Source organism: Podarcis vaucheri, assembly GCF_965113315.1.
Source record: "Podarcis vaucheri genome assembly, chromosome: 1".
NCBI classification, from domain to species: domain Eukaryota; kingdom Metazoa; phylum Chordata; class Lepidosauria; order Squamata; family Lacertidae; genus Podarcis; species Podarcis vaucheri.
In genome coordinates, this window is record NC_138759.1 from 117,280,045 (window position 1) to 117,300,770 (window position 20,726).

Here is a 20,726-nt window from a genome sequence, read left to right on the forward strand (position 1 = left end):
TGCCTTGTTTGTTTTACCTACATGAAAGTAAAACTAATTAACATTTCTTGAAGTCCCTGAAGTCCCTAAGAAACCTGTGCCAGAAGAAGAGGCCCCTCTTGCTGTTCCTAAAGAGCCGGAACCTCTGCCTGCAGAAGGTAGCTCTCCCTATTAATCACGACGTCATTCTTATCCAGACTGCTATGTCCGCTTTGTTTGGTCTTACGTTTTATGTGGTCCTGTATGTATATGTAAGGTGGGGTGGTGGTGGTAGAGGACTGTCTGTTCTTTATGATGTCCTTCTGTTTAAAGTCTGCCTTTCTACCTTATTACAGATTTCAGGCCACAGTCTTCAATGGCTGCGAGCAATTCTAACCGTGGAAAACCCACGCTTAGAATCTTGATTTGCCATTAAAGACTGAAGCTACTACTTCAATCATCTCATTTTGCACAAATTGGCTTTGGCCTTTTTGTCATCTTTCTGCTGTGTGGTGTTGCACTCCTTTTGGTTGCAATTATAGTACTGGCCTCATTTATAGGGGCCTTAGGGAGAAATCAGAAGCAGGGCTTTTTCTTTCCTTTTTTGTCCAGCAGCAGCAAGTCTACCTGGGGCTTTGGCCCAAATTTGTATTGATCCCATGGTCCCAGAGGCACATTTGACCAATGATGTGCTGCAGTACTTCAGTTCAACATTCTGGATCGAGCCCTCAAGAGTTGGCAGGGGATTCTTAGATTTCACACCAGAACTGTAGCTATTGCCTTTATGTTGAGGGATCTGAATTGTGAACATTTGAATGAAACACAGCTGCATCAAATAATAATATTAAATTTTATTTATATCCCGCCCTCCCCAGCCGAAGCCGGGCTCAGGGCGGCTAACAACAATAAATAGTTGCTTCATACAAAGTTGGACCTTATCAGGCAATCAAAGCTGCCCCAACTTCTTTGAAGGGGAAAAACACATGTATATATATAAAAAATCTGTGAATCTGATGGCAACAATCCTTCTTTAAAATATGTGTGAATATAATCTGGACATACACTTTTCAAAAGCCCCATCAAATGCAGACTATATAGGCCTTTGTGCAGAGGGCTGCAGAGGGTTCCTAAAGGCCTGATGCAATTTCTGTTTACGAAAGCATCCATTTAAGGGCCTTCCATCCATTTATGTAAAAAAATACACTGTGACACTGGTGTGTTTGTCTGTGAATGTGTATGTTGTAATAATGTCCCCGCTATTTTGTGCAATATGTCTCCAATTCTTCTTGCCATTTGATCTTTTAAATGGCAATCTTATCTTCGTTGTCGATATTCTTTAAAGAGCCAGAAGTTACAGAGGAAATTGAACCAGAAGAACCAGTACCTGTTCCTATTCCAGAAACAGAGGAGATAATTCCAGATGAAGGTATATACTAAAGTGTGAATGAAATATACCACTTTCTTTTGTACCATCTCCATCTTGCTGAGTAAGAATTAGGTGTGTTTGTTCCGTGATGTATACACTCCAGTATGTTTTGTTTTGTTATTTTTGTGTGTGTGTTTGTATGCGTGTATTTCCTACGTTGTATTGCTTTCTGTAACTGTGTTGGTGATTCCCATTATCTTTGACCATGTAAACACCTTTCCCTCTTAATTGACTTGAAAGTTTACTAATGACTTTTTCAAAAACTTTCTTGAACCTATGGGCCATCAGATATTTTGAGCTGAGTTGTTTATTTTGGCACTTGCATTACTGGGACTTTTACGAATAGAGTCTATAAAAGCAGTTTATTTCCTTTGTTACATTAGATGGTTTACATCTGAGGTTTATATAGTATAATTACATTAGCACTGAATCTACCGCAATATCATTTAAAGAACCAGAACCGGAGAAGAAGATACCTGAAAAACCCAAACCCCGTGTACCTTTCCCACCAAAAGAGGAGGTTAAGGAGGAAAAGGTTCAGCTTAAAGGTATCAGCAGCAACCCCAACAGTATTTAACAACTTTTACTAAGCCCCAGTTTTATAACTAATGCCTATTGACACATAATAATGTTCTTTGAAAGTGTGGACTTTAGGCTGCCATCCTATTCCCACTCACCTGGGAGTAAGCCTGATTAAACTTACTTTTGAGTAGGTGTGTATAGGATTGCGCTGTTAATATATTAATGTAAGTCTAACTTAATGTTGTCTGAATGGTTTTCAGTCTAATGTCCCTACTCACTGATGGTTTTCATTTTTTTATTGTTTCTAAATTCGTAATTAGGGTTTGCAATCCAGATAGTTAATTTTACCTGTGCTCTAAGGCCTTATGCATGGTGTAGAAAACCTCCCATTACATTCAATCAGTCACTGTGCTTTGCAGATAGAGAGCCTCCTTCAGATACCATCTTACCAAGAGCTTTGTTCCACATAATGTAGGAATCAGGCCTTAAGTGTCTTGGCGCCTACCCGTTGGAATTCTGTCCTATTAAACATTAGACAAGTGATGTCTCTGTTGCTTTTTTGGTACCTACTGAAGATCTTCCTCTTTCAACAAGCCTTTTAAATCGAGATCTTTCCCAGTCTGCATCTGTATTGGAATTGTATTGGGTGTTTTTAGATAAATTAATTGTTTTGTCTTTTGTGTGTTTGCTGCCCTGGGCTCCTTCGGGAGGAAGGAAAGGTTATAAATTTAACAAATGATGACGACGATGTCACCTCACAAACTGCTTTTTAAACTCTCCTGAGTTTCAAACACCAGTCAACGTGTGGCATGTTTGTTTGCTGTCTGAGATTCAGAAGTCCAGAGTCCTGCTGAGTGTGTGAAACTTGTTTTATAATTCTTTAGATTGTATTTAGTTATTTGAAAGTGCATGTTCCAAGCATGGATGTAATATAGCTAGCATTCAGAATTAAGGATAGAGAAAATGGAACTCAAAGCATTATAGACAGGGAGGAAGATTTATTACTTCCTAATGAAAATCAGTAGTGGATTATCAAAATAAACAACTATATGTAGCTTTTTTAAAGGTTCCATAAAAAATATTACTCCACATCCCACATTTTGCAATATTCTGATCTTATACAGCATCATGAAAAGAATCAAACATAATTTAATATTTCAAAGTGTATCACCTAAGTAATATTTGGTCCTACAAGAATTGCATTTACTTTTGAAAAATCTGTTCTTTTCCCACCATCTCAAATCAGAGGGAAATAGATCCTCTTCCCGAAACAAGATTCCACCCCACCACCGCACACACTTTTGCAATAATAGTTTCGCGCAAAATTCACAGCGAAAAACTTGGTTATAGGGTCTTTATAGCTCATGTCAAGAAGGAACATTGTGGCTACACAAACTATTAAAGTTTCAACAGAAGTGGATGTCCTCTCTGCTAAGTATATATAGATCCAGTGAAAACAAATTACTGTATGATCAGATATGCTAGAACCAAAGTAAGCAATGTAAAGTCTTCAGGCTGCATGTATCCCAGCCCAAGCAGCCACTATGTGGTAAGTTGTCCACAGACTCTTGTGTCTTGTTCTCATCTTAAAGAGCGCTAGACTGTAGTTTTTAGTATATTTCACAAAGTAGTATATTTTTCATTCCATTTCCATGTGTGACTTCCAGTGGTTGTTTTGTGTTCAACTTGATTCACTTTTTTCCTATTTTCTTTTTACTGAAGCATACTTTCATTTTGGATGGAGTATTCTGTGGCTTCTTCATCATGGCCTTGTTATCATGACTAACAATATTATACAGTGGCACCTCAGTTTTCGATCTTCTCAGAAGCCAAACATTTCAGTTTTCAACCGCCGAAAACCTTGAAGTAAATGCTTCCATTTTTGAATGTGCCTCAGAAGTCAAATGGATTCCACTGAGGTCCCCCCCCCCCAGTTTCTCCATTGATTTTTCAGGCTGCCCTTTGTGCCTCAGTTTCCAAATGTTTCCGAATGTTTCAGAAGTCGAACAGTCTTCTGGAACGGATTATGATCGAAAACTGAGGTACTACTGTATATACTAAAGTTAAAGTCAAAAATTAAAGTTTAGCAACAAAAATGGTGGTGGTTGTTTTAGTTTTTTAAAGAACTCCTTCTGAAATAAAGTATCTTTGGAAGAGAGGAACAAACTTAACAAAGAGAAAAGTAAAGTAGCGAATTTCTCCATGTTTTGTGATCATTCAAATGGAACTGAAAGGTATAGCTCTCTTATAATAGGAGGTTTTTCCGTTTTAAATGCCAATGGAGATGATTGCATATGCACTTATTCTGAAATTAATATCATTTTAAGCACCTGGACTGAAGCCACGGAGACCCACACCCGAGCCTCCCGCTCCACCACCTAAAGAAGAAGTTGTTTTGAAAAAAGGTAATTTAGCCGTGTTGCTTTTTTCAAAAACTGGAGGACCCCACTGCTGTGATATTCCAGTCCTAACACCACATTGTGAGGTCTGACTGCAACAGCTAAGACACTTCAGCTTCTTCTTGCATCCAACTATAGGATCTCGAGAAGGCCATAAACAATTTCCTCAAGCAGGTTAACTCCTTTGCTGGTTCAAAGAAAATGCTAGTTCTAGACATGCCGATTCTAGGCAGAAAGCTCTACTAGCAACCATAGCTGATGCTGGAAGCTCCCAGACAGTTGGAAGTTCTAAGGTGTCTACATTATTTGCAACATAAAGAAAGCTGTTGTTGCTTTTGCTTTTGAATATACAGTAATTAGTGCTTTAATTTCACCTGCAATTCTAAAAAGGACTTCTCAATGGAGACTTGGTTGTGGATTATCACACCGTGCAGATTTTAAGTGGTGATCAGTTTATCAGCCTTGAGAAATAAGAGGTCACTATTCTCCAGATGTAAAACCAAGCCTATTTGTTAGCCTATGTCATTTATTAATAAAGTTCCTCATCACTTCATCACACTGTTCTTGAAAGAAAATTGTTTTTCTTTTAAAGTCACAAGAGCAGTTAAGAAACCAGAGGAAGAGCCGAAGCCAGAGAAGGAACCAAAAGCTCCACCCAAGCCTCTTGAAAAGATTAAGAAGCCTGAAGGTACAACGAAAATCAGATTGCCATGAGGTTAAGCAGTAGGAGACCCTTCTTAGATCCCCATATTCACAAATACTTTCTGAATCTGAAACAGTAAGCCATCTGAATTTTGAATAGTTCTTCAGCATGGAAAGAAAAATCCCAACCATTTGGAATATTCAGAAATTTGGGGACACAATCTGCAATGTAACAACTTTCCCTCTCCCATCCCCTTGACACACTCTGTCTTTTCAGTCTTCACTTTGTAAGAACTCTTGTAGAAAGCTACATCTGACATATTCCATAATTGATAGTTTTGATCTGTCTTCCTCATTATCGCTATTGTGTCCCAGCTGTTCATCTTCACCACATACAGTGTTTTGACAGGCTTTGAACTTATTTCTTATTTGTTTTAAATAAATCATACCAGCTACATGGCTCAGGATAAACTCGATTAATGCATCAGGGAAGTCAAAATATATGAATTCAGCTTCCGCATAAAACAAATATTTTTTTTAAGTGCCGGAGGTTGAAAAGAAGAAAACTGAGATCCCAGCTTTCAAGAAAAGGGAAGAAAAAGAAAAACCTGTGCCTGAACCAGCAAAAGGTACAAACATGCAGTGCTCTTATAATCGCTTATACAACTAAAACCGCATTTGATCTTGAATATTGGTCTGTGAGCTGCACTAATCTTTAAAACAAGCCAGCTATAAATGCTCCCATCTTTGTGCTCTTCCAGCTGCTCCCTAATTCTTCATGCAGTACCTCGTCGTTTCTTCTTCTTCTTCATTAAATGTTCTCTTATTTGTCTTTATATGGTTCAAGCCTGTTCTGTTCCCCTGAAGTAGTATATGAATGTCTTTAAGGCTTCTGTTGACTGTGCTGTTTGTCTCTCCAACTATTTTTATACATTTTTTTGGTTTTGCAATGTTCTGTTAAAAAAAAACCCTGATTGACCCACTTGTTACTTTTTTTGTTCAAAGTTCCAGAGCCTAAACCAGCCACAATTCCTGAACCAAAGCCTGCTACAGGTAGGACATTTTGAAACCACTGATTATAGACCATTTTCCTCCAATCTAGTTAACTCTGGCGTTAGCATAAAATCAATGGAGCACCAATATAACATGAATTATTTTTAATCCCACCCTATGCCCTTATGTGCTGGTGCAACTCCTTGTTTTTTCAGACTGCGGGCTTACATTTTAGCATTTGTAAATTATGCAATCACATTTGAGAATTCTGTAGTGTTCTGCTTATGTTTTGCTTGTTAAAGATTAGTCCAACAAGTTTGCTTGTTAAAGATTCATCCCAGCTAATACCACAGTCTGTTTCTGTGACAAACTAAGGCTAGTGAAAATCTATTTCATGGTTCTAAGAAGTACTAGCAGTGCAAGCCTATGTATGTCTATTCAGAAGTAAGCCCCATTGCCTTCAATGGGACTTACTCCCAGGTAAATATGTGTAGGATTGCAGACTAAAAGGATTTTTAAAAATGTGTATTGTCTAATGTTAATCATTGTTGTGCAGAAGTAGGTCCACTTAACTCAGTGTGGCTTTCTGTGGGAATGTTCTGGGGTGCAGGAGAGGATATATTGACTAATTATATCCTTATCCAACTTGTGCTAACAAGTTCCCAAAAATATCAGCAGAGTTTATAAACATTCCCCTTTAAGTTCGCAACGGTAACGTGTGCACAGGTTCGCTAGAACCTCTATAATAATTACCCTAGTAATTTCCCCTTTGTTCCCTCTTAAAATACAAGACACAACACAGTCTTTATAAAAGTATACAGAGTTTACTCACGATCTGTTCACAATATGATCCCAGACGGCAGACAGGCTTAAAAAGTTACATATACTTAGAATCTATCTTGTTGCAAGATAGACCTTATCTCCTCTCTTGGCTGAGAGCCAAGAGGGCATCTTTAGATGTTTCCTCATCGAATGAAAGTGGCAGAGAGAGAGAGATGGCTGCCTGCCCTGTGCTTTTGTCATTACCTGCACAGGTGAGGCCACACCCACCTCTGGTCACATGCGGAGGAAGTCCGTCCCCAGGAAGTTTACCTGCTTGCTGGACAGACATCCCTCCCCATGTTCTGACATGTACACTCTAGGAATGTTGTCATTGACTGCTCCTGTGTTTACATCCCACACTTTCCTAGTATGTGTGTTGAGGATTGCAACCGCAGTAAATATATATAACTTTTTCTACAGCCCTAAAATCTCCTAAGCCTCCCACAGAACCCAAACCTGAAGCAGCTCCTTTAACAACACCAGTGGTTGGAAAGAAAGCAGGTATGACTATTACGTCAGTAATATATTCAAGGGCGGGACTGTATTACTATTCTGTAATATATTCAAGAGCAGGGTTGTGTCACAATTCTATGAACTTTTGTATGAGTAGTCATGAGCACAACAATCATGAGAGAGTTTAAATGTTCTTACTAACAAAAATATTTACAATACACAACTCACTAAAGAACTTTTAGGGGTCACATCTTGTTGTGCTATCAGTACTATTCAACGACCAGTCTTCAGATGTGGTTGGACTACAACTCCCAGCCTCCTTAATCAATGGTGAAGGGAGTTGTAGCGCAACAACATTTTGGGCCCAAACCTTGAATGGACACTGTCCTAAATAACATGCACACCTTTCACCCAGGACTCAATGATAGCAGATGGGGAAATGAGTACACTTAGCTGGAGGGCTTGAGGATCCAAGAGGATGATAAGACCATTACTACGAGAGGGGGAAATGAGGCTGAATTAAACCATTCATTCATTCATTCATTTGAATATGCACAACTTCTCAGAAGTAAAATGAATGCAAGAAGAAGCAACACTTTGAGGAAATAATAGCTGGTAGATAGATAGATAGATAGATAGATAGATAGACAGATAGATAGATAGTAGATAGATAGATAGATAGATAGATAGATAGATAGATAGATAGATAGATAGACAGATGGATATATAGATAGATAGTAGTTTAAACTGGACTTCATTATCTAATATTGCTGTTGCTGTTTTATGTCAGAGCCTAAAACTACACCAAAGGAGGAAGCTGGCAAAGCTAAACTTCCTATTAAAGGTAAGAGAGATTATAAAATGGAAAACTGCCCCCCATCCTCTTTAAATATATAGTAACTGTGATCAACAGTCCCAGTATTTATGCTATGAACTACCAAATAACTGACTATCTAGAATAAACCTGTGAGTCATTTGATAAATGAATGTCAAAGACACTCACACACCCTTTGTAGTCAACATTTTTACAATGAGTAGTGTCTCTTCTTTCAGAGAACCTAGGCGGTAGTAAGCTAAATTTTACTCAAAGTAGAGACCTATTGGAATTAATACAGTCAAACCTCGGTTGTCGAACGTAATCCGTTCCAGAAGACCATTCGACTTGCGAAACATTCGGCAACTGAAAACTGAAATCGGAAGCCTAAATACAATACGAAAACTCAAAACGGAAGCCGCACACCATGTTCAGATTCCGAAAATCGTTCGAAAACCAGAACAGTTACTTCCGGGTTTTCGGCGTTCGGGAGCCGAGACATTCCAAAATGGAGACGTTCAGGAACCGAGGTTTGACTGTAGACCTAACTTAGCCATGTGCATTAATTTTACTGGATCTATGCAGAGAAAAAGGTAGCTAAACGCCACGCCGTGTTTTCATGTAACCATTTTCCCAACGTGCAAATGGTACTTAAAACAAGAGATTGGCTTTAGCATGCCTAAATTAACAGGATCACATAAAAATCTAGAATAATTGTATCTGTTTTTTATGTAATATTCCTGGACTTCAATAAGTAGACAATAAGAGTGGGGGTGGGGTGGACGAATATTGCAATCAAATTAAAGAAAGGAAGTATGAAGTGTTTTGCTCTTTGGGCAGAACAATACTTTGTCTGTAGGAACCACAAAGGACCAAGATCGGCTTCTAGATACCACAGCCATGCCTTGCATTTTGTGTCTTGGTCATGCTAGAATGGAATTGGAATGTCAAAAGCCTGGGGAAGCCCAGCCAGACGGGTGGGGTATAAATAATAAATTATTATTGTTGTTGTTGTTGTTGTTGTTGTTATAGAACAGAACTGACTGGCTTGTATATAGAATAGATTTAAATGTTCTAGGGATAAACAAATTGCCACTTGAACAGAAATAACTGCATGCTTTTCCTGCTGTGTTTAAGATTTGTCATCTTTCATCACACCTCTGCTGACTTTAACTGTGAGATTCATACAAATATCCCATTGAAATATATTACTTGTAGCCAAAAAGACACCTTCGCCAGCAGATGCCGAGAGGAGGAAATTAAGACCAGGAAGTGGTGGCGAGAAACCTCCAGATGAGCCTCCTTTCACATACCAGCTGAAAGCTGTGCCCCTCAAGTTTGTTACAGAAATTAAAGACATAGTGCTGACAGAAGCAGAGTCGGTAGGCTCTTCCGCCATCTTTGAGTGCCTCATCTCTCCCTCCACTGCCATTACCTCTTGGATGAAAGATGGCAGCAACATCCGCGAGAGTCCCAAGCACAGGTTCCTCTCTGATGGGAAAGACAGAAAGCTCCACATTATTGATGTCCAGCTTTCAGACGCTGGGGAATACACTTGTGTACTGAAGCTGGGAAATAAAGAAAAGACCTCTACAGCGAAACTAATTGTTGAAGGTATTTTACGGCATCTCCAGTTGGGCTTGAGTTGCTTATATAGATGTTATTTATGCCCCAAAGTTACATTTTATTTGCATCAGATGTAATTAATGCCATCCATAGCACAATATTTTGCAAAACACAATGGAACAGGTCCCTGGTCCCAAGTGTGTTACAATCAATATTTTAACACAGGGGAGACAACAGAAGTAGCTAAGGAGTGTGTTTATTTCATTACACAACCTTAGTTTTAGCAAGTGATAGCAAGGCTTCCTACATAAATTAAATTATATATACTTGCCCCTAATTTGACAATTTATTCTGGGCATAGGTACTCTGATGCATGCACAGAATTTCCTGGCCAAGAAGAATATTGCTTTCTGTATGCATGTCACACCACTATAATGAATAGGATCCACCTCAGATCCAAGAGACAAGCATGTCTATATGAGCACATGTGGATCTCTGAAGTTAGAGTCATCATTCTAATGTGACTGCTTAAATTTCTATACTGTAGTTTATGGCAATGGTTCCCATTTAGCTAAGTCCTGTGGACTTCCTGTACTTCAAAAACCAAGCCACAACCCCCCTGCTTTTTTGGGGGGAGGGAATCTCTCTATGGTAGTTTTTGTTACGTGAATGGTGCCATGGACGCTCCTGTGCAGGTTACGCCAAGTGTAGATTGCTCAGAGCACGAGAGCATGAGACTCTTAATCTCAGGGTTGTGGGTTTGAGTCCTTGCATAGCACGGAGTTGGATTAGAAGATCTTTGTGGTCCCTTCCAATGCTATAATTCTATGATTCTGTGACCCCCTTGGAGTCCGTGGGCAACCAATTGGGAACCACTGGTTTGTGGGAGTGGGGAAAAGATGCAAATAACACTTCTCCTGTTCCCTAGAATTACCAGTGCGCTTCGTGAAGACTCTGGAGGAGGAGCTTACTGTCATCAAAGGGCAACCCTTTTATCTAAGTTGTGAGCTGAACAAAGAGAGAGATGTGGTCTGGAGAAAAGATGGGAAAATCATTAAAGACAAATCTGGAAAATTTGCTCTGGGTATTATTGGTTTGCAGCGCGCCGTTACAATCATGGATGCCGATGACACTGATGGAGGTGTATACACTGTGACTGTGGATAATACTGACCTCATCTGTCAGTCAACTGTGAAAGTGGTTGGTAAGTTAAATTTCAAAACTGTGTAGTGTGTGCTTGGGATAAAATTGGGATATGAAGAAATTCTATTGAGTAATATTAAGCCTTGTGCATTATTTTTGCTCTTATATGCTAGTCCTTTTACCTTACTCTATCTTCACTGACCTATTTAAGAAGATTGGTTTTCACTTAAGTTGATTGTGTAATTAGTACTGAAATCATCTGAAGGTCTTTAGTGAAGAGCTGGTTTGACTAGAACTGGAACTCAGTATTTAATTGCCAGTTAGAAAATGATTCAGTCACAATATCTCACATTGCTGTACTCCCAAAAGCTTCAGGTGGAAATATATCAACCTGTGCAAAGTTTATAAAATTGCCTCTGTAGAAGTGCTAACAACTATACCAATTCAGTTCACAAGACTGAAGATCTGTGGTCATCCATGACGCACTTTGGGTAATCTTATTTGAGGGCGGGGGGAGGAATATTTAGCAATAACATCAGATTCCAGCAGTTCTGAGCAAAATGAGGCCATCAAAAAAAAAAAGAAGGGAGTAAAATGAGGCCATCAAAAATATGTTTGGGTTTCTGCATATATATATATATATAGGCGTTTCCAAGTAAGAAAAATAATAATTAAAATAAAAATAAATTCTACTTTTCCATTTTAAAAATATATTCAAAGCAGATACACCCCAACACTTTTGTTGTATATTTTTAATTAATAACATATGTGGCAATGCCCAGACATTTTATTCTGTGTTATCCAGGTTTTCATGGCACTTTGGCTATGTGGTAGCCCTTTAATACAATTAGAAAGAAGAGATGGGCAACCTTTCTCTCTCTCTCATAGCGCAAAGGACCCTTGCCATTCATCTCTACATGTATTATGCTAATTCTAATGGTTACTAATTTTTTGTCATTTGTTATACAGAAGTGATAAAAGACTGGCTAGTGAAGCCTATTAGAGACCAGCATGTGAAACCAAAGGGTACTGCTACCTTTGCTTGTGATGTCGTGAAGGACACACCAAATATTAAATGGTACAAAGGTGATGAGGAGATTCCTCTTGAACCCAATGATAAAACAGAAATTGTAAAAGATGGACCTCATCTCTTCCTCAAAATTAAGAACTGCATGCCGGAAGATCTCGGAGAATATGCCGTGGAAGTTGAAGGGAAGAGATACCCAGCTAAACTGACCCTGGGTGGTAAGTGTCTTTTGATCTTTATGCAATACGTTTGCCGGGGAGTAAGAAAAAAGATGAAAGCCCGCAAGACTGTTGAAGTACTGTCTTGATTGCATAGATGTTATTAATTTGTTCATTTCTAAATGCCAGAACGTGAAGTTGATCTGCTTAAGCCCATTGAAGATGTCACTATTTATGAAAAAGAAACAGCCAACTTTGACTGTGAGATTTCTGAAGACGATGTCCCCGGTGAATGGAAACTGAAAGGAGAAACACTCAGGCCTTCACCTGTAAGAATCTATATTTAAGACCTCGTGAATTTGAATGTAGTATAATTATGTTGGTCAATTGTGGCCCTGCAGAATACCTTAAAGAAGGATTTAGAACCGTTTGGGCTTATAGTTAACGTTAGTGTGGTTTCCAAAGAGACACATTTTAATTATGAAGCTTAAAATCTCAAGAGCAGGGTATCTCCACACAACATAAACAACTGATCCTAGCTCACTGTATAGCTCACCGTCAGAATTTTACTTGCGACCCTAAGAAGACTTTTGTTACCACATATGCAAGGAATTTTAGGGCGATTATTATTGAGTACTATGGACAGCCCCAAGTTTTGTTTAGCTCAGAGGCACTTGTGGAGGAAGAGGTGGGGGGGAGGGCACTGCCCCCGGCAGCGCGATCCTGGTGGGGTGCCATTGTGGCTGCCCCTCCGCCCGTGCTGGCTGCCACACCCCCAGGACACGTGCCACACCGCTGCAGGCAGCATGCCCCGCCCCCAGGGTGTGTGCCCCGCCCCCAGGACGTGTGCCAGCCCTGCCCCCGCCTGCTCTCCGCCCCCCACCCGGTGCCGGAGCATGAAGCTCCACCACTGCTCAGAGGAGGATGGAAGACCATGGAAATATCTTGGCCCTGGATCACTTCAATTACATAGAGGACTTCACCATCACATTTTGAGGACTTTACGAGCTGTTGCTTTAAAATCAACAAAACATGCTTTGATTAGAATTTTCTTTTGTTACCGTGAACTTTTTCATCTTTTCCCTCCAGACTTGTGAGATCAGAGCCGAAGGAGGAAAACGCTTCTTAACCTTACACAAAGTCAAACTAGACCAGGCTGGAGAGGTTCTCTACCAGGCATTGAATGCAGTGACTTCGGCTATTTTGACAGTGAAAGGTAAAGTGTTTCACTAAAAATGTGTCTCCAGTTAGCCTGTCGTTTCTGCCATTGTAGTATCTGGGGGGAAATATTCAATATTCTCTTTATTTGCAGAAATCGAGCTGGACTTTGCTGTGCCTTTGAAAGATGTGACTGTACCAGAGAAACGGCAGGCGAGGTTTGAATGTGTGCTCACCAGGGAAGCCAATGTGATATGGACTAAAGGCACTGACATAATCAAAGTTGGAGATAAATTTGACATAATTGCAGACGGAACAAAACACATTCTGGTCATCAATGATTCTCAGTTTGATGATGAAGGAGAGTACACTGCTGTAGTCGAAGGGAAGGAAAGCACTGCAAAATTGTTTGTGGAAGGCAAGTTCATTACTGTCATTAATTACACTGTAAAAGTCACAACAGGAATCAGTCACTGGTTATGACCGGATGGCATTAATTGTCTTTCCCTCTATTTCAGGTGTCCGGCTGAAATTTATCTCCCCACTCAAAGATCAGACAGTGAAGGAAGGAGAAACAGCCCACTTTGATTTTGAGCTTTCTCATGAAGATATGCCAGTAACCTGGTACAAAAATGATAAGAAAATCCACAATAGCAGAACGGTTCTCATTTCTGTAGAAGGGAAGAAACACAAATTAGAAATTAGAGAAGTGACACTTGATGACATCTCCGAAATCAAGGCTGAAGTGAAGGCATTGCACACTAAGGCAAACCTGAAGGTTTTAGGTAATTTATGTTGTCACATTTTGTTACTGGTTGGATCTGTATCTATTATATGTATGTATAAAATACATATCTTTATGTATTTTAGTATTTATGTTTTTCATGTACTAATTCACTCTGATTACTAACCTCTTCAAAAAAATACAACAACACTTCTTACCTGACCCATATCTTGTAGAGGCCGACCCATATTTTGTTGTGAAATTGCAAGATTATACCGCTGTTGAGAAAGATGATATCATTCTGGAGTGTGAACTTAGCAAAGATGTGCCAGTGAAATGGTATAAAGATGGTGAGGAGCTTGTAGCTTCCAAGAGAATCTCCATCAAGACTGATGGCAAGCGCCGCATATTAAAAATTAAAAAAGCAACTGATGCTGATAAGGGAAATTATGAATGTAACTGTGGAACTGACAAGACAAATTCTGAAGTTAAGATTGAGGGTAAGTGATTGTCCTCCTTCAGTAGAAACTCTTCGAAACATTGTACACCTTACTGGTCAAGGCAGGAAATCTGAGATATATACATATTTACTTTCAGCTCGTATGATAAAAATAGAGCGTCCTCTTTATGGAGTGGAAGTATTTGTTGGCGAAACAGCACGATTTGAGGTCGAAATCTCTGAGCCTGATGTTCATGCCATTTGGAAGTTAAAGGGAGAAACTTTAACAGCTTCACCTGTAAGTCTGTTTCAAAAAAACCCAAGCAAACCACAGCACAAGTGTTGTTTTTTTAAGAGACACACACAAAAACAATTCTTAGAAAGTTTTAGAGAACACATGAGTGATTAGGACAAATCTGTTATTTGTTTCCCCACCCTCATTTAAAAAAAAAATCAGGATTGTGAAATGATTGAAGATGGCAAGAAACATGTCTTGATTCTTTACAACTGCAAACTGGATATGACAGGAGAAGTGTCCTTCCAAGCTGCAAATGCAAAAAGCGCTGCAAATCTGAAAGTGAAAGGTAGGCTTCAGAAGGCATCAACTCCCAACCCATCTTGCAGAGTTTTCTTAATGCCCAGCAACATCAATAAAATCCATTGCTGGAGCAGTTTATAAAAACAAAACAAAACATGTGTCTAACACTCTTAATAACCCGGTTTGATTTCAGAGCTGCCTCTCATCTTCATAACTCCTCTCAGTGACATTAAAGTCTTTGAGAAGGATCCTGCGAAGTTTGAATGTGAGGTATCAAGGGAACCGAAGACTTTCCGTTGGCTGAAAGGAACCCAAGAGCTTGAAGGGGATGAGAAATTTGAAATTATAACAGAAGGCACAAAGCACGCACTTGCCATTAAGAGTGTGGCTTTTGAGGATGAGGCTAAATATATGTTTGAGGCTGAAGACAAACGGACAAGTGCAAAGCTGATCATTGAAGGTTTGTTTGTAGCTCTGGTTCTCCCGACGGTGTGTTTGGCTTTCATATTTATGTCATTTGATTCGTCACAGTTTAACTTTAACGAGATGCTTTTGTGGTTTAGGCATTCGCCTTCAATTCATTACCCCTCTCAAGGATGTAACTGCAAAGGAGCGCGAGACTGCAGAATTTACTGTTGAGCTTTCCCATGACAATATCCCTGTTATCTGGTATAAGAATGACCAACGGCTCCATACCACCAAGGTTGTTTCAATGAAGGACGATGGCAAATTCCATACGCTCACATTCAAAGATCTCAATATTGATGACACCTCTCAGATAAAAGTGGAAGCTATGGGCAAATCGTGTGAAGCTAAACTTACTGTCCTTGGTATGTGTGGTCTGAGTTTGATTTACATTATGGCTCTTCTTTGATAGAACATCAACTAGAAGCATAACCGTGTGCTTAGAAGCTTTATTCACATGGGCTTCCCCTTCCTCAGAGCAGTTCTTTAAATCTTATGGGGAGATCCCGTTCCAGATTCTTATGGTACAGCTAGATTTGCCTCCATATTGGGGCTTTCTTGGCAGCAGACCTCATACTTTTGAACATGCTTTCAAGAAGAGGTTCATATGAGCTCCTCTTTTGGGGGCCATCTGTCCTCTTTCAGAAAGCTGCTGACAATTGACTGCCACTAGTTGATGTGTTCTGTTATACTGCCATGCTACCTTATTAGCAATCCTTTTGTTATTTATTTGTCCTTTGGTTCATTGTTTCATTGTAGTTGTTGCTTTGAATTTGCACCCTTTTCATCCATTGGCTGCCGGTTTCTTTCCGGTAACACAATACAAAGTACTAGTCCTGACCTATAAAGGCCTAAGTGGTCTGGGACCAGCATATCTAAAAGAACATCCTTTTCACTTACAAGTCTAATCATCAGTTAAGAATATTTCGGTGGCAAAGCACATGCCTTGCACACAAAAACTCCCAGGTTAAATCCCTTCCTTCTCCAGGTAGTATTGGAAAAGACTCCTGTCTGAAACCCTGCATAGCTACAACCAACCATTGTAGACTGTAGTACTTAGTTAGATTGAGCCTATGGTCTGACTGAGTGAAAGGCAGTTTCCTATGTTTTTATCTGTTGGGACCTTTTTCCAAACTCCCATGCTTGTTATTGTCATTCAGGCTTTACTTTGAAATGGTCCTATTTTACTGTTTTTTTATTATCAGTAATAGCTTTCAGTGTCTTTATATGGCTCTGCTGTAAGTTTTTGTGCTGCCATTTTATTTTTGTTTTAGTCTTGTTTTTTGGGAAACGTCATCCCTCCTACAAATTTTTGGATGTCGTATTGTCTAAGTTTGTTTTGAATTTGTTGTAAGCCGCCTTGTGGATCCAAATCTCTGGAAGGCGGGGTATAAATCTCTTCTAAATAACCAAAATAATGAAGAAATAAGAAACCACTTTGTGGTGTACCACATAAACACGTTTCTTTCGGGTCCGTGTAAAGGAAACAAAATGAAAAGCAGAATCAGCTACTTTTACCTAATAACAATAATTTGCTCTATTAAAGTTGCTTAAAAACTTGCTTTTAGAAAACTTTATCCTACATAGAAAATATAAAAAAGCACTCTTACCTGAAAGGAGAACTGTCTTGCATAAGTTGGTACACTTTTGAATGTATGAATAATCTTAGAATGTCACATATTCACCTTGACTTGCAGAGGGGGACCCTTATTTTACTGGGAAGCTTCAAGATTACACTGCTGTGGAGAAAGACGAAGTGATTTTGCAATGTGAAATTAGCAAAGCAAATGCTCCCGTAAAATGGTTTAAAGACGGACAAGAACTAACTCCGTCTAAGAATGTTATTATCAAGGCCGATGGCAAAAAGAGAATACTTATCCTCAAGAAAGCCTTGAAGAAAGATATTGGTCAATATACCTGTGATTGCGGCACTGATCAGACTTCTGCTAAGCTGAACATTGAAGGCAAGTTCACACTTACTGGTGTATTATTATATTCTATTTTAAACCGCCCTGAGGATCATTCATTTGAAAGACAAGATATAAATCTTCTTAATAAACACATAAATAAAATCTTCCTGATCCTTCTGTTGTAGAACCCTGCTCATCAACATTGTCATGAAAGCTAATAATATCGGTGTGGGTTTTTTTCCTTCACAGATCGTGATATTAAGATTGTACGTCCCTTATATAGCGTGGAAATATTTGAGACAGAGACTGCACGTTTTGATACAGAAATCTCTGAGGAAGATATTCATGCTAACTGGAAACTGAAAGGGGAGCCCTTGACACAGACGCCTGTAAGCAATGCTTTTAAATATTTCCCCACTTCTAAATGAGACTTATAGTGCCTAAAATATGCAGATGGAAGAACATAAACCTTTGGAAAATCTTTGGAAGATCTGAGAAAGTACTGTAGGGGTACTGAGAAAATAATTTCTATATCAACACAATTTAAATGGCTTGAATTGTAAATTGTGCAGTTAAGCAAAATATATAGAATATATATAGAGAGCAGTTTTAACATTAGAAATCTGAAGATTGCTTTTGTAATGAAAAGCAATTGTAAGTAATATGTAAATAATATTTGATAAAAAATATGTTGGTTGCAATTGTTAAAGCAATGTACCAGGTGCCTCTGGAAGTTAATAACTGCAATCAATTGGTTCATTGTAGCCATATATGGGGAGGGTTATTAATGTTCCCATGTAAACAATTCAGAAAATCAATGTGCATGTTTAGCACATTAACATCTCATTGACCGGGACAATGTGTGGTTCAAGGCCTGAGGTAAAAGTTTTGCAAAAGTTCAGTAGGTCGTAGCCATTGGTTGTGGGAGCAGATGGAAGGGTTGCGCACAGTGCCCTGACCAACTTTAACTCTTTAGCAGCTGGCTGCAACACGGCCAACGCTGTCCAGGAGGGCCTCTGACCCTCCAAAGAGGCTTTTCATGAGGCTCAGTGGGCTGCAGTGGGGAAGGGAAAGATTGGTTACACAAGCTCCCTTCCTTTCACACAGTCATTAGATACAAAACAATGGGGTCCAAGTACAGTGGTACCTCGGGTTACACACACGTCAGGTTACATATGCTTCAGGTTACAGACTCTGCTAACCCAGAAATATTACCTCGGGTTAAGAACTTTGCTTCAGGATGAGAACAGAAATCGTGCAGCGGTGGCGCAGCGGCAGCGGGAGGCCCCATTAGCTAAAGTGGTGCTTCAGGTTAAGAACAGTTTCAGGTTAAGAACAGACCTCCAGAATGAATTAAGTTCTTAACCCGAAGTACCACTGTACTGTCAATGTACGTGCCAGAGAATGTGTTGTTCTGGTATTTGTACTCTGAGGCAGGATGTTGAGCATCATGGTTGCAAAACAGCTGCAGCCAGTACACTGTTTTGTCCCCAAAGGGGAATGAAAGGTTGCTACCATTCTGAATATCCAAATACCAGAAATATGGACCTGATAAAAGGAAGTGAAAGCTATTAAAAACAAGCGTTGTACAAACCTTTGCATTTGTTTGCTCTTGGAAGGACTGTGAAATTAAGGAGGAAGGCAAAAGGCACTGTCTTACCCTCTACAACGTGCGCTTGGACCAGGCCGGTAGCGTAGACTTCCAAGCAGCCAATGCCAAATCATCTGCCAATCTTCGAGTAAAACGTAAGTGTCTTGCAAGTGTATCTGTAAGATCACTTGTCTTTTACATCAGTAACTGAGCTAAACTGAAACAAGTTGAGAGTCAGAGTGGGGCATGTGATCTGTTGTTAATGGAACAGTAAATGAGAAGGAGAGACAGTCGGGTGAGCTGAGGTTAAGGAGTAGTTATTTGATATAGTTGTGTGCCTTATTCTTTCTTTATAAAATCTTTTTATAAGTTAATTCTGATACTTTTAATTTAGTTTGTTTGTTTTTAGATCGTGGGATAGGTATTATATAAAGATTTTCAATTAGTTAATAAGAACAGGTTGTTAGACCACTGGAATTGCCCCTCCTCATTCCAGGATGATTGGCAAGGTAGCATAATGAGTTGTTACGAAATCTAAAATATTACAAACGGACTCTCTGCTGTGCTTGGCATTTGGGGTATAAGATCTGAGAGATAACACCATGCTGACATTTGTGGAAAGTGCCAGTAGCTTGATGGACAGGAACACCCTACACAGTTGGTGGCCACTTGTCTCTCTGTCCAATTGTAGACCTTGCTATTTTGGAAGGCGCATGCCTTATCTAGCAAGAGGCATGCAGGGCTTGGCAAAGGAGACAGATGCAACGTAGCTTTCTTGCTGATCTTTTCATTTAAAAGGAACAGGCTCCGCAAATAGGGAATCTCCAGTGACCAGCCCTCCCCCTGAAAACCCCAAGGGCCCAGATCTAGCCAGGGAATTTAAATAGCCTCTGTACATCATACTCCCTCTCTCTTGGGGAAAGGCACTATGGCCATTAGTAAAAGGTGCAGGTGGCTAATCTGAAGATGTTTTCTTCGTTCCGTCAAGCACGTGTAATTGGCCTGCTGAGGCCTCTGAAGGATGTAACTGTAACAGCTGGTGAAACGGCAAACTTTGAATGCGAACTCTCCTATGAGGGAATTGTAGTGGACTGGTTCTTGAAAGGACAGAAATTGGAGCCCAGTGACAAGGTACAGAAGACATTCTTTCTCTTCTCCCCTTTTTCCATGTCAAACCCTATTTCTTTCCCTCTTTCTCTCCTACCCCTCCCCTTTGTGAGACTGGCAGTGCAATCCTATACATACTTACCTGGAAGCAAGCCCCACTGAGCTCAATGGGGCTTGCTTTCAAGTAGAGATCCATAGGATTGCACTGTAAGGCGCTATTCTAAAATATCATTCAGAAAAATCAGTTCCTTCCACATGGTGGAAGGTAAAAGTTTCAAAGGGAGAGGTGAAAGGGGTTGGGGAGGTTTTGTATCAGTGCTAACATAAAGGGATATGTAATATTTTGATATTAGTGGGGAAGTTTATGAATGTTTGCATCTCCTGATTCTTTCCCTTCTCTGAATGTAGAGCTGGCATCCAGTTCTGCATATAAGGGGATTAAGGAGATTGAAATTCCATTTCAGGCATTTGAGCAGGCTTCCAGATAACTTTCTCGGTAGATCTGCTCGCAGAGCATTTCTCACCAGCTATTTTTAACCCTTCATCAAGTGTGCTGTTAGCGCTGAGATGTGAACAGCCTGGAATGCAGTTCATTCAATATTTAAAATGTTTTAGCAGCAAGCCATATAGTAGTATAAGTAATCACATGCAGAAGTTGCATTCAGTGAAATATTATTTGGTGCATGCTTTTTTAGATCCTCTGTTTAAGTCATTAGAGTGTCTGTTAATGATAGGCTTACGCAGAGAATATTTGCAAAGGAAAACAGAAATATACCTGCTAAAATAAGGCATAGTTAGTGCAAGTTTGAAATTACCATAGCCAATTCAGCCTAATCAAAACATTAAATTTAAACTAGCATAGCGAGATTTA

The 20,726-nt window shown here is 39.6% G+C and overlaps 1 protein-coding gene across 47 annotated transcripts in view; it reads left to right on the forward strand.

The window, feature by feature from the left end:
* Positions 1-20,726, forward strand: part of TTN (titin) — a 290,940-nt gene that overhangs the window by 166,009 nt on the left and 104,205 nt on the right. For 38 of the 47 annotated variants that reach the window (XM_082200344.1, XM_082200352.1, XM_082200383.1 and 35 more), the window contains 25 exons: positions 54-137; positions 1,301-1,384; positions 1,837-1,932; positions 4,234-4,311; positions 4,898-4,993; positions 5,490-5,576; positions 5,953-6,000; positions 7,183-7,263; positions 8,006-8,059; positions 9,248-9,643; positions 10,524-10,799; positions 11,708-11,983; positions 12,113-12,252; positions 13,013-13,139; positions 13,236-13,499; positions 13,600-13,866; positions 14,042-14,305; positions 14,403-14,542; positions 14,702-14,828; positions 14,976-15,242; positions 15,346-15,612; positions 16,945-17,211; positions 17,407-17,546; positions 18,777-18,903; positions 19,737-19,879. In XM_082200344.1, the coding sequence (XP_082056470.1) occupies positions 54-137; positions 1,301-1,384; positions 1,837-1,932; positions 4,234-4,311; positions 4,898-4,993; positions 5,490-5,576; positions 5,953-6,000; positions 7,183-7,263; positions 8,006-8,059; positions 9,248-9,643; positions 10,524-10,799; positions 11,708-11,983; positions 12,113-12,252; positions 13,013-13,139; positions 13,236-13,499; positions 13,600-13,866; positions 14,042-14,305; positions 14,403-14,542; positions 14,702-14,828; positions 14,976-15,242; positions 15,346-15,612; positions 16,945-17,211; positions 17,407-17,546; positions 18,777-18,903; positions 19,737-19,879 (4,196 nt within the window). The remainder of the gene's footprint in view (positions 1-53; positions 138-1,300; positions 1,385-1,836; positions 1,933-4,233; positions 4,312-4,897; positions 4,994-5,489; positions 5,577-5,952; positions 6,001-7,182; positions 7,264-8,005; positions 8,060-9,247; positions 9,644-10,523; positions 10,800-11,707; positions 11,984-12,112; positions 12,253-13,012; positions 13,140-13,235; positions 13,500-13,599; positions 13,867-14,041; positions 14,306-14,402; positions 14,543-14,701; positions 14,829-14,975; positions 15,243-15,345; positions 15,613-16,944; positions 17,212-17,406; positions 17,547-18,776; positions 18,904-19,736; positions 19,880-20,726) is intronic. The other 9 variants (XM_082200354.1, XM_082200363.1, XM_082200367.1 and 6 more) reach the window with 6 other exon arrangements.